Source organism: Armigeres subalbatus, chromosome 3 (genome assembly GCF_024139115.2).
Source record: "Armigeres subalbatus isolate Guangzhou_Male chromosome 3, GZ_Asu_2, whole genome shotgun sequence".
NCBI classification, from domain to species: domain Eukaryota; kingdom Metazoa; phylum Arthropoda; class Insecta; order Diptera; family Culicidae; genus Armigeres; species Armigeres subalbatus.
Window position 1 is genome coordinate 421,181,410 of NC_085141.1, and position 13,632 is coordinate 421,195,041.

Sequence of the window (13,632 nt, forward strand, 5' to 3'; positions counted from 1 at the left end):
GATATGGCGAGGTTGAATTTTACATTATTCTGATTGTGGCGCTTCGTCATTGTGCGCGAGGGGGGAGACCATATGACTGGATGAAATATTCAAGAGCTTCAACTCTATCCAGTTTTCCGCGAGCGGTAATGGCCGCCAGCTTGCCTGCGGGCCAGTCTCTAATTTGACATTTGTGGAGGTCAACTGCACCCACCTCTTCGAGCATTCTGACCAATGTGCCATATAAATAAGAAGGTGCTGATTCAGTGAATTCAAGCCTTTTTAGCAGCAATGTTGGACTAGTGATGAACTTTGTGCAACTTAAAAATTACTTCAATAAAGAAAAAAATGTTACATTTTGAGTAGTTACGCGTTGGTTGTTGGAACGATTGGTTAAGGGAACATCCTTAAATAATGTATCGCTTAGAAGGGACAGAGTGGTTCGGCTGAAGTTTGACGATCCATACAGAACCTCCAGAAACAAAAAGTGTGACATGGAGGAAAACGGGGTATAAAATACATTTTTTTTTTCGTTACGTAATCAATGGATCTTTCCTAAGGAGCGGTTTTCGTTCAGTGAAATCTTGTTTCTGTTCAATGAAATCTTGGCGCTGTAGCCAGTCTAATGAAAGGTTTAGCTTCTCATACTAGTTTTCATACAAACTTGAACCGGCTTGTGCTCAATCAGTTTTTGTTCAAGTAGGCTTTTAGAGGACACTCGGAGCATGGGACGGAATTGAGTGAGCGTGGTGGAGGTGGGTCGTTTTTTGAATCGCCCTACTAATATTCTTTGTTTTTATAAATACGGCATCAATACTACTACAGTATATGGCAGTTTCCATTGTACCAATACTTTCAAAGCTTTGTTTTGGTACTCAACCCACCTTCATCTTAATAAAGTTGTACAAAAGGTTAAAATGCCCAATTTTTGCGTTACGTTATTAATGGATCTTCCCTTATTTTTTGGCTTTTTTAGTCTAGGACTGGAAAACCTCTTTTATAATAAAGGCGAATTGAATCCCAAAAGAATTCGGTGTCATATAGCCTGATCGAATTACTTACACCGTAAATATCGTATATTGAAGAATGACCCTAATAACCCTCGTTTTTTTTTTAATTTCAGGGATCGCACTCCGTTCGTCTTGACCTCGGACATGGCGTACGTGATAAACGGGGGCGACCGGCCATCGGCCAAGTTTCACAAGTTCGTGGACCTGTGCTGCACCGCGTTCAACATTGTGCGCAAGCATGGCGACCTGATACTGCACATGTTTGCCCTGATGACGACCTCGGGCATTCCGGGCGTGACGGTCGAGGCGGTTAACTACGTTCGCAATGCGCTGCTCCCGGGACAGTCCAACCCGGAAGCGGCGGCATCGTTTGCCAAAATGATTCACATATCACTCAAGTCGTGGTTCACGCAGTTCAATTTCTTTCTGCACAACATTGCGCAGATGAAGTTCTCGGCCGAGAACGACGACGGTGAGCTGTTGAGTTTCGTGCCAAGGGTTTACACGTGAGTTGAATTTTTGTCGATTCAGCATTGTAAGCTTAATACATATTTAACTTTCTACCGAATGCAGGATGGCCCAGGATGGACGTCTGAAGTCCGTCACCGTGCACGGGTTTCAAAAGCGCTATGATCTGGAAAAATATTACACCTACATCCTGAAGGTGACCCGCCAAAACCAACCGGATCCCGCGTATCTGTTTCGATCGTACAAGGAGTTTTGTGAGTTTCATCAGAAGTTGTGCATCCATTTCCCGTTGGCAAAGTTACACAGGTGAGGCTAATTTTACCATAAATTGAATGTTTTATTAGCTTAAAAAGATTAGATAAGATTTAACACTGCGTAGAAGACTAGGCTGACGCTTCGGAGAGGTTCGATTCACTGTTTCGGGCTGCGCCGTTGCCTTGAAAAGCTAGGAATGTGTTTCCATTGGAAGCGGGTGCCGATTGTTTGCTTCGCATTCCTCGAAGTGTTTTGGGGCTTTCTTCATCGAGTATAGCTCGGGCGTTTAGGAGCGGTTTGGGCTGCTGTAGGCTGGCAGGGACGTTTCGAATAATTTCCGGATCTAACCGTTGTGTGGCCATGGTATGCGTTATGCTTGAACGGTGTCGCTCGACCATATTCCAGTTGAGGTAGCCATCATCGTCCTCTTCTTCGCTAACCTTGGGGCTTGGCGGTCGTTGTTTATGAATTGCTCTTGGTGGGGGCGTGGGAATCTCTGCCTGGATGGTGATGACTTCTATGGGCTGAGTTTGTTGAGTTGGTGGAGCAGGTGCTCGCTTTTTTAGGATAGATTTCAGTGGTTTTGGGGAGGTATCAGATGATGTGTTAGGTTGTGGGATAGTTTCCATCAGATTCCTAGGCTCGGGTTCTGGTATTCTTGGGGCTGCGACTTCGGGGAGTGAGGTACCATTATGATTTGGCTCCTCTTCCATTGATAATGTAAAGATGTACTCAGGAGGTCTTGGCTCAAATACATCATCGATTGAGCTACAGCTGGTATGGCGACTAAGATCTCGTTCGTAGAAGTTCCCATAAGAGGGGTCAGGTTTGGGTGGAACTGCATTGTCCGTTGGTAGCCTTGGTTTTGCCTTCACTTTCTCGAAAACTTCTTCATATGATTCTGTTTCACTTCCATATCCATCTTCGGTCTTTGCAGCATTCTTATTGTTGCCGAATTCTGAAAAAAAAGTTTTATTTAAAAAAATCATAATCTCCGGAAGAAAATAAGTAAACTATTTATAGACAGTTTTGGTTTCACAACAAATATGAGATCTGGAACATTATATTTGTTTTACACCCGATTCTGTTTTTACACGGATTTTTTTTACACGGCCGTGTAAAAAAAATCCCATACAATTTTTTTGCAAAGTTGCTCCATTTTTCATGATTCGTCGGGAAATCATAAAACTTTTTTTACACGGTTTTTGAATTTTTAACTGAAAACTTTTTTTACACGGAACGCATCCCCCATGTAAAAAAAGAATCGGGTGTACTTCTACTCCAAACAGTAGACATGCAGAAAAGCAATTATTTTTTGCAGCATGACAAGCACGAATTTTTAAATTTAGTATTTTATTCAAAACAATGTTTATGTGAGCTAAAAGAAAAAGTTTTTAATTAGACACATAACGGATTACGAAACTGATGCAATAAAATGGAAATAAAATGAACGAATCAAACTTATGACCACTACAACAGATCTAATAAAACTACCCACAAAATAAGTAGAATTTCATGAACGATAACAAAATTTCCACATTTTTTTTGTAAAATTAATTACTTACAAATAAGTGGTTGTCACAAATTTAAACTACTATTTTTTTAAATTGTGGTGGTGCCAATTTCTTCATTCCATCGCACTCGGAAAGAGGCAGAATAATAGATCTCATATTTTGCTTACAGTCTAGTTGATAATTACAGTTTGGATGGCTCTAAATCTCTAAAACTCACCATTAACTTTTTCAAGAATTTCACTAAAAAACTGAGGTTGCTGATGCTTCCAATGTTCCATCTGTTCGGATTCATTTGCCTGTGACGCTTTCCCAGAATTCACTGTTTCGAATGCAGGAACATCATAGTCAATTTTCTCAGCCCGAGACGTCGTTGCAACTGGGACATCCTTTCGCGTTTCCACGGGAACTTCATTGAGTACTTCTATGGATCGAGTTGCTTCGAGTGCTCGCATCTGTACACGCTCCGCTTTTGGGCTCTCAAGTGTCGAAATATTGGGTGTAGATTTAGTCATAGAAATGCCTCTTCTCATCGGAGGCTTTGGTGGCGAATAACTCGGCTCGGGAGGTGTTTCCATGAATCGTCCATTGTTTCGTTCTCGTGCTATCTTATCTCTTGGGCTGTTCTTCTCTGACGACTTATTCACAGTTGCCGACGAGGTTGTAGACGTGTTCGGTTTTCTGATTCCTGGTCATGCACATAAAAAAAATGTGAGGATAAGAATTCAATTTATATCAATTTTTGAAAACTTACTCGTGGTCACAAACGGATGACTTGGCGGTTCTCCGTAGGATGCTCGGGATGGCTCAATGTAATCTTCAAAGTTGACGCTCTGTCTATAGACACCGACAGCGGTAACACTTGTTGTTTGCTATTCCGAAATAACAAAGATAAATATAAATCATCACATTGCGATAAAACTGAGTTACCAAATGTTGTGACTCACCTCTTTCCTTCTAATACTACGCTCTGGTGCCGATGGAATTCCCTCGAAGGTGATTCGACGCCGGAACCATTTCAATTTAAATCCCATCTCGGATTATATGCGTATGCTTCTGTATCGGAACACTCGGGGCAGTTCTGCATTCACTGTGAAACTTAATGATAGAATGTCACTAGCCGACTGATGTCGATTTCTTCCGAACTTTGCGATGACATTGATTGCGATGTGTTGTTTTACACGACGCGCAATCTTATCAATCGCTTTTTGAGAGATATCGAACGAATCGCGATCATATGAACTGGTATTGTCATGATGTCATATCTTTGCTCGTTTGCGGGGGAAGCAATTCGAGTACGGGATTCTCTTTGGTACTGATAAAATATATAAAAAGAATAAAGGGCAAGGGTGCAGTTTTCCGGTTTGTGGCTGTCCGTTAGTTTTTAATACTTAAGCATTGGTACCTATTTTTTAACATATTTTTTTATTAGGCTTTAACAATAGTTCTATGATGAACGTTTAAACTATTGTTAACAATAGCATAACAACTGAAATTGGAGCTATTTGAACAAGAATAAACGCCGCTACCTTAAGCATATAAATGATATTTATGCTTATCAGTATAATCGTCCGTAATTAGCTTGCAATGTGCCATATCGACATCGGCATTGTACAATGAATACATGTCTGCGATTGTACCCCGGTATGTACCGGTATGCTAAGGGAGACTGTAAAAAGTGTTTGTTCCTTGAAACAATAAACAGTTTAACAGCCTTTAGCTATTGATTATCAGGCTAATTCAGCATCAGCATCATATTTTCTTCGATGTTTTATGTTACGTTATGACCTCTATATTGTCAGCTAATGGAATCGCCTGATGGATGCGGTAAACAGTTGAATATCTGGGTACATTTTTCTAAAGCCTTTATTGGTTTGTCATTTATTACGTAACAAATTGTAATCTACCTTTATCTGAGTTGACTATTACTCGAAAATCGTTTACTCAGCTATAATCGACAATTGAATTGAAAAAAATCTCATCTCTTTACACATTCTTTGAGGCCTTTGGCAAATGAGCACACTCATGATTATATGAATATTTGCTTATTTATTCATACTAAGGTCAGAGTGGTCTGCCAAACATAAAAATAATCCCATCCGCAAATTTCAAATAACTTTGTAAAATAGATTTTTAGACTTTGTCTGGCCCCTTGTTACCGGTTCTGGAAGTCTAAGTAAAACCGAAATAGCGGCTAAAACTTATTTGAGGTACCGTCGTCGGGTGTGGCAATGGGTCAAACCAAAGTTTATAATAGTAAAGTCGCGCAAAGAGGATCTGCAAACACTGATTCTGAACGAAGCACATGTTATTATTTTAGGAACTTTTACTTTTGCTCAACCCTTCAAGAAACTTTATGCGAACGTAAATGAACCCTTCTTTAAAAGCACGCATTTGCTCGGAATATGGCAGAATAGTGGATGATGCCTTGTAGCGTAGTTGGCTACACGTTCGTCTTACAAGCGGATGGTCATGGGTTCGATTCCCAGCCCCTCCACCAAACCCTCGTCAGTCGCCGGATCCGCAGCCCATACGGTGGCGTTTTGGGGTACGTGCCTCACCGTCATGGCTGTCTGATGACGACTTGCTCTTCTCGGAGGCATTCCTCCAACGTTACACAGATAAATGGCAAACGAATAATGCAACGATCATTGGATACACGACAGGGACAAATGAACACAATGGGACGCACGGTGAGATGGACCAGCGACGACAACAACAATGAATAATGGAAAATCTAAAATGGATTCTGACAGAAGAATACCACAGTAGATCTCGGTACAGTAGCGGTTAAGTAACACAGAGTGCCTATCAAACAAAGAAAGGAATAAAAAAAGTAGATGATGCCTTCTTCAGAAGAACATATTTGCCCGGCATAAGGCAGAAGAGTAGATGATGTCTTCTGCTGTCCGGCATTCTTGCAACATGCCCTGCCCATCGTACCCTTCTGGCTTTAACTCCCTTCTGGATACTGGGTTCGCCGTAGAGCTGGGCGAGCTCGTGATTCATTCTTCGCCGAAATGGGATCAAGGTTGGGATCTTGTATTCATTTTTGAAGGACTTGCCGTACAGTAAAGATCTGGACCGTTGTCGAGCGGACGTCAACGAAGGCTTGATAACTTCCCACGAACTCATCCACTAATGGTGACAGACGTCAGAAAATGATCTGTGAAATCACTTTGTAGGCAACATTAAGGATGGTGATCGCTCGAAAATTCTCACACTCCAGCTTGTCGCCATTATTGTAGATGGAGCACATAACCCCTTTCTTCTACTCCTCCGGTAGCTGTTCGGTTTCCCAGATTTTGACTATCAATTTGTGCAGGCAAGTGGCCAGCTTTTCCGGGCCCAGCTTGATGAGCTCAGCTCCGATACCATCCTTACCAGCTGCTTTATTGGTCGTTAGCTGCTGGATGGCATCCTTAACTTCCCTCAAGGTGGGGGCTGGTTGGCTTCCATCGTCCGCTGAGCTGACGTAGTCATCTCCTTCGCTGCCTTGAATTTCACTCCCTGTACACTCAGCACAATTCAAATGTTCCTCGTAGTGCTGCTTCCACCTTTCGATCACCACACGTTCGTCCGTCAAGATGAGCTTCTGATAGAACTTGCGTGTATCTTGAGAACGGCACAGCTGTTCCATCTCCTCGCACTCCGCTTCTTCCAGGCAGCGTTTCTTCTCCTGAAAAAGGCGGGTCTGCTGTCTCCGCTTCCGTCAATAACGTTCCACGTTCTGCCGGGTACCTTGCTGCAGCGCGACCGCCAGCGCTGCGTCCTTCTCCTCCAGAATCTGTCTGCACTCTTCGTCGAACCAATCGTTCCGTCGACTTCGACCCATATACCCGACGTTCAGAAAAATATATTAGCTCTTTTATTGGAATGTATTCAACCGTCTAAGAATCTCTGGAACCGTCTGGAATTATACCCGACGTTGTTCTCCGCTGCGTCGTTAATGGCTGCTTTAATTGTATTCCAGCACTCCTCAAGAGGGGCCCCATCGAGCTCACCCTCTTCCGGCAACGCTGCCTCGAGATGCTGCGCGTATGCAGTGGCGACATTAGGTTGCTTCAGACGCTCTAGGTCGTACCGCGGCGGTCGTCGGTACCGAACATTGTTGATGACGGATAGTTTTGGGCGCAGTTTAACCATCACCAGATAGTGGTCAGAGTCGATGTTAGCGCCACGATATGTCCTGACGTCGATAATGTCGGAGAAGTGCCGTCCATCAATCAGAACGTGGTCGATTTGTGATTCTGTCTGCAGTGGTGATCTCCAGGTGTACCGATATGGGAGGCTGTGTTGGAAGTAGGTGCTGCGAATGGTCATATTCTTTGAGGCGGCGAAATCAATTAGTCGTAGGCCGTTTTCGTTCGTCATCCGGTGAGCGCTGAACTTCCCAATAGTCGGTCTAAACTCCTCCTCTTGGCCAACCTGAGTGTTCAAATCTCCTATGATGATTTTGACGTCGTGGCTTGGTCAGCTGTCGTATTCACGTTCCAGTTGCGCGTAGAATGCGTCCTTATCATCATCAGTGCTTCCGGAGTGTGGGCTATGGACGTTGATTATGCTGAAGTTGAAGAACCGGCCTTTGATCCTCAACCTGCACATTCTTTCATTGATCGGCCACCACCCGATCACGCGCTTGCATATCGCCCATCACTATGAAAGCTGTGTTGCTGCTAGTCCCTTTTCGTCGCAGTGGTCTTTGACGATAGTTCCGGTCCGTACTTTCTTGTTGGTTGTTCGTTGCTTATGGTTTAAAGGCTGGCTTGCAGGGCCTGATACCAAACCCCCTAAATTTCTGGAGGACCATTCCTCCTTATTCCCGCTGGACCATGGTGCACAGTTTCACTTGGAGTCCCTCGTTGGCACTCGGACGATGATCAGCCGCCCCTAACATGGAGAACAGACGCTCAATAAGATTTGCACCTCCGGAGAGGAGCGTGCCCCCTTCCCTGTCAGCATACGACCATAGTTCCCACCGGGGTTGGTTACCCGATCTTCCCTAAGGTTTCTCGTATCCCGGCCAGCACCACGGGGAGGTAGGGATAGGAGTTGCTGGGTAAGAGGCTAAGGACCACGAGATGAGGTCTATTTTATTCCTTCAGGTACGCGAAGTATCAATGGTACGCTTTACCCAGCATTTGCCGTGCCTGTTTCAAATATGGTGCATGCTTTTTATGGTGCATAGAATAGAATATGTAAGAAGAAATTCCTGAAGTACGGCTTTTTGATCTACACGCGTAACCAAAGGTCTGTTTCAAACATGATGCATGCTCCCTGTGGAACATAGAATAAAATGTGTACGAAGAATAACTTCTTGGCCTTCCAAAAATTCCTTAAGTGAGGCCTTTTGATCTACACGCGTAACCAAAGGTCTGTCGCCCGGTTTCAAATATGGTGCATGCTCCATGTGGTACATGGAATAAATTCCGAGATGCGGGTGAAAATAGTCACGTAAATAACGACCCGAGTCAGGGACGTTGTACGGGTCGGACAGGAGAGCGACATCGGTCCTCGACTCCGAGACCGACTACCACAGCAGTTGCTGGGCAGATGCACAGTGGTTAAGATTCAACTGTGTTACTTGCATGGCTTCTTCTTGTTTTCCTCTCCGAAGGGACACGGAGGTCCACCCATAACGTGATTACATGCTTGCTTTTTGCTAGCGCAGATGGACACCTTATCGCATCGCCTTGCGTCCTTCCTAACCACAATGACGACACAGGTTGCTATGGTCTGGGCCCTTACAGTCGTAGGACTTATGTCCCGACTCTAAGCACTAATAGTAGCTGTCTACTGATTTCAACTTCCCTCGCTAAATGACCTAGGGTAGAAAAGCTGCATGCCAAAGGGACGACCTTTGTACTGCGCTGCTCTCTGACGGCAGAGACGACGTTCGGGACCTCGTCCAGTTGCTTGCATTGGAAAGTCACTTCAGTCCCCAACGACCTCATCTCGACGCTGTCACCCAAGATCTCTTGGGCCAGTCGTCCCGCTAATTTGCGCTCCACGTTTCAGCACCAAGATCATTTCACCGGTCTTGGTGCGTCAGACGCTTCGCGCATCCTGTCCCAACGCCGAATGCTTTTCGGTCGCCCGCATCGACGTCAGCGTACTAATCCTTATCAGTTTCACCAACATGCCCTCTACTCTATTCTTAACTTTCTTTGCGGGTCGAGATTCGCTATACTTTCGCTTGAGCTACTGACCAGCTGCCAGAGATTTTCGGTTCCTTGTGCCGATGGCACCGGCCGGCTGGCATCCTCTTGCGGCCTGGCGAATTGCGTCTGGTTGATCCCCTCGGGTCAACGCTTTTCGGGCTCCACAACACCCCGATCTGCTCCTAAAAGACGACGTTTGGCCTTTATGGTCGCCTACTGTTTTGTTTTGCTCTGAGCACCTTCGCCGATTTTCTGCCTGAGCCGTTTCTGGTTAAGCACAGGCTTTTCCCCGCTGGCCGTCAAGGTAAAATCAATCACCTCTAAGGGACAAAGTCGCTCTTCCAAAGAAGGAGAAGGCCTTCTCGATTCCTCCGGGTGGCTGATAAAAGCGTTCTCTTCTGGTCTTACGACTCAAACAGCATGGCGGTGCACCAGCAGGTTCGGTTTCAGTTTCTTACCAATATTCCGCTTTCCGCTAATGAACTCGATAATGTTATCGAGTTGCTCGACGACCACCCGCATCCCGGGTTGTGGCCTAAATATTATACCCAAATCGCAAAGTACTTCGGGTTCCAAACGAAACTAATCAAAAGCTAGGTAAATTTCACTCAACTTTTGTAAACATGAGATTACTTAACGTTGGGTTCCCACACTTTACTGCCCTTGTTGAGTGCTTTTGCTAAAAGATTGTCGCTGTCGTCACTGGCGAAACATCTTTTGCTGGCGAAGATATGATATGATATGAAAAATGAGTACGTTTTGACAGATAGGTACCCAACATGTTTGGGAACGATAACAAAGGGAACCGCAGCGACAATCGTCCTCTATAGTTTATTAAGGTACCCCGGGGCAAGTGAAAATACGGGGTAAGTGGGTACTATGGCTGCCGATTAATAGCTGAACGTTTTTAATGGTAACAATGTTCTAGAAAGATGAAGCAGAACTATCTACAAATTCGCCGGACACAAAAATATTTGGAATCAAAACCATTTGCGACACCATACTAATGGTATTGTTTAATCATGACTTTAAACTACCGGTAAAAGCTATTACTTTTATTTTCATTCAATGGATTTCCAACAAAATAGTCGTTTCTAAATTAATCATTGATGTGGAAAGTGAATACTCTGAGCAATTAAATAATTGTGTGACATCGAAAACGTTTTAAGAGCTTTGATTAAAACCAAAATCTGCAATTTTCACTTGCCCTTGAGTTTGAACATACATGGGGCAAGTGGGACACATTAGAACAACATTTTCGATAGAGCCAGTTTACATGTTTTTAGATTGTTGTCTAGTGAAAAATAACTTTGACACTCATATATTCTATGGATCTGAATCAAATGCAGTTGATATCGTTGGTTTCGTTGTTAAGAAGTAGTATACAGTTGATTTACCCAATGAGTATTTTACTTACTGAAAATTATCTCCCTCATGGAAAAGAGCAATGGTTATAACTATGCGAAATTTTCGGTTTACAGTACAAACAATTTATTCATTCTACAATAGATCAACAGGTTTTGTCTTGTGTTTTGTTATTTTTAAACTTCTCATCAGATTAACAGATTTTCAGATAAATAAAGTGCTTAAGACCTAAATTGGCAATTTCGTTCTATTACAAATTCACAACACTGCGCATAGCCTGCATAAAATCGTTCCTTTGGAAGTTCTAATTTATGTAATAATTTGTGTTCTAAACAGAAAAACATTAATTACTTTTAATACTTTCACTATATTACTAAACATGTTTTAATTTTAGACTGCTCGACGAGATTACACGTTTTATAGAAAATGTGTTTCGCATAAGAAACAATACTGAAAAATAATTTACCTTGTCATACTCTACCAAAATGAAATTTCATCATCAAATCGAGTGACAATAAAGTAAAACCAAATTATTCCTCCTACAAAGTCATAATCTCCACATTAAAATGTATACGATGCTTAAAAACGGCCCTGACCCATCTTACCCCGTGACCCATCTTACCCCGCCTAACCCTACTTTTTTTCTAACCGTGTATGCCGTAATTCTTGATTTCGATACTCCCCTGATGGCTGGCTCCCCTGGAGGGAGTCAACCCTGCCAACCACATGCCACGGAGCTGAGAATGTGCATCAATTTTCGTTTGAAAGAGCATTCGAATGTACACAAGAATATGGGCTATTAACACGAGTTCCGCCACAAAGCGAGTGTTCGAATTTACTTGTTTACCTAATCTGTGCTCGTCGATCGTCATCGTTGTTGCTTTATATTGATTGATGTTATCTATTGTACCTGTAATAAGCGATCAGAGAGGGTTCGCTTCGCATTGATACAAATTTTGTTAATTCCTCGTTTGTTTATCGTGAATCTTGACAATAAATTGTGAGAAGACCTAGAGAAATCGATTTATTTTCAACGGCAGTTAACACTTTAAAATGAAGCACGGCAGAACGTGTAAAAATGTCTGCGTTTGTATCGTTTCTGTGCTTTAAAGAATCCACGTTTCAGATATGTACTTATGCTCTATACTTATGTGTGTATCATCATATTTTCCAGTTTACCGTCCGGCATTCACGTGGGTCGATCAAACATCAAAACTGTGGCCGAGCGTCGTCTTCCAGAGATTCGTCAGTTTTTGATTTCGTTATTCAACTCGGCGGATGAAATTGCACATTCCGAATTAGTTTATACATTCTTCCATCCGTTGCTTCGCGATCAGCAGGAAGCGGACATCCACGCCACAAAAGTAAAAGGTACGATTACTTACGGTCACAAAATTATACCTGAATCCAATTTTGAGTACCAACCCTCAATTCCGTACTTGCAGGGAACCGCGTCATTGCGGATGAGTATCAACAGTTGCGCGGTGAAATTAAATTTTCGCTGCAATACCATCGAGATGCACTGATAGTGATGATACAGCACGCCAGATCCCTGCCAAGCCCCCCGAATAACCCGGAACCGAATACCTATGTGAAGGTGTACTTGCGACCGGATCAGTCGAAAGCCACCAAACGCAAAACGAAGGTAGTCAGGAAAAACTGTAATCCTAGCTTTATGGAAACTGTAAGTATAGCTAATGCAGATTGTGACTCTACAACAAAATTTTTAATTCACCTGTTTCTCCCACCTTAGCTTGAGTACCGACTTCCGTTGGAATTCATTCAGAAGAAAACGCTGGAGGTGACAGTTTGGTCGCACGATTCGTTACAGGAAAATGCATTCCTGGGAGGTCACCGGCTGGTCCTGGCCGATCTGGATCTACGATATGAAATCAACGAATGGTTCCCGTTGGGTTACCTGACAAGGGCGTAGTATGCTCAGGCCCAAATTACTTCAAGTGCATTTCGAATTGAGCTTTCTTTGAATTGAATGATTGGATAGGATGATTGTTACGAGTCTTGAATTGTAGTGGTTAGTGCCGAAAATGACAGGGCAAGCAAATAGTTGATTTATGTTTTCACATTGCAAGCAATAACACTAACAGGTGAATAGGATTTACAAAAAGTGTTGGTTCCGACACAGTTTGAAACAGGTTAGCTAACAATTGGGTGTTCCAACAGTTCTTCAAAATTTATATCGAAAGGCATTCGCATATATCTATTTGCTATCGTGTTCAAAAATTTAGTGTTGCCCTCACAGTGAGTTGTCTCGACAATTAGAAGTTTTTTTTAGCAATCGTGATATACCACTCTAAGATGAAAGAAAACTAATACATTCGATTATTATAACTATAGTATTGTTAGGGCCAGTTTCATGAGAATATATATGTATATATGTTTGTGTTTCTTTGCTGCTAGTTATTTTTTATCAATTCTCAACTGCAGAATTATTCGACATGCTTGGTGGTTGTCACGTAAAAGAAAAAGAAATACAGGTTTAAAAGTGTTATTTCATAATCCAGAGCATATTTTGTGGATTATTTTATGCTTATTTGCGGTATAATGTATTTATTTTATCCAACAGATGAATGATAGATTCAGCTTCGATGTGTATCGCTGAAGAATGTTAATACCATGGGTTCGAGGCCTGAGGAATATATTGAAATTTCTGAATGTGAAGTGACTTTCTTTTTATTTTTCATATATCACAGCAAAGTGCATGCACCACTGGACAACTTCCGAGCATGGTCATAACTTCTTGACTCGGAAACATTCTTCTGTGTTTCGTTATGTTGATTCTAGCTGGTTTCATTCCTAGATCACATCGTTGAGATCTTTGTACGGGTGTCACTACCTCTTCGGATGATGATGTTATTGTCATTG

General features: G+C 42.7%; 2 protein-coding genes across 3 annotated transcripts in view; one reads left to right on the forward strand and one right to left on the reverse strand.

The window, feature by feature from the left end:
- LOC134227339 (phosphatidylinositol 4-phosphate 3-kinase C2 domain-containing subunit beta) overlaps nt 1–13,428 on the forward strand; it is a 32,159-nt gene extending 18,731 nt beyond the window's left edge. For both annotated transcript variants that reach the window (XM_062708741.1, XM_062708740.1), the window contains exons 7-11: nt 1,103–1,495; nt 1,563–1,763; nt 11,924–12,120; nt 12,195–12,433; nt 12,503–13,428. In XM_062708741.1, coding sequence (XP_062564725.1) covers nt 1,103–1,495; nt 1,563–1,763; nt 11,924–12,120; nt 12,195–12,433; nt 12,503–12,682 — 1,210 coding nt within the window. In that variant the 3' untranslated portion in view covers nt 12,683–13,428. The remainder of the gene's footprint in view (nt 1–1,102; nt 1,496–1,562; nt 1,764–11,923; nt 12,121–12,194; nt 12,434–12,502) is intronic.
- LOC134227340 (uncharacterized) lies at nt 1,777–4,367 on the reverse strand. The gene is made up of 4 exons (XM_062708743.1): nt 4,171–4,367; nt 3,978–4,095; nt 3,444–3,911; nt 1,777–2,670 (listed from the first exon to the last, which is right to left on the reverse strand). The coding sequence occupies exons 1-4, from the start codon at nt 4,255–4,257 to the stop codon at nt 1,841–1,843; spliced, it is 1,503 nt and encodes a 500-aa protein (XP_062564727.1). The 5' UTR covers nt 4,258–4,367; the 3' UTR covers nt 1,777–1,840.
- Nucleotides 13,429–13,632: the final 204 nt, after the last annotated feature.

Excerpts from the sequence above, each read along its gene's own strand:
- LOC134227340 (XM_062708743.1), bottom strand. The coding sequence starts at position 4,257 with ATGGGATTTAAATTGAAATGGTTCCGGCGTCGAATCACCTTCGAGGGA. Across the intron at positions 4,096-4,170 it reads GTAGTATTAGAAGGAAAGAG|CAAACAACAAGTGTTACCGC; the intron begins GTGAGTCACAAC and ends ATTTCGGAATAG. Across the intron at positions 2,671-3,443 it reads AATTCTTGAAAAAGTTAATG|AATTCGGCAACAATAAGAAT; the intron begins GTGAGTTTTAGA and ends CTTTTTTTTCAG.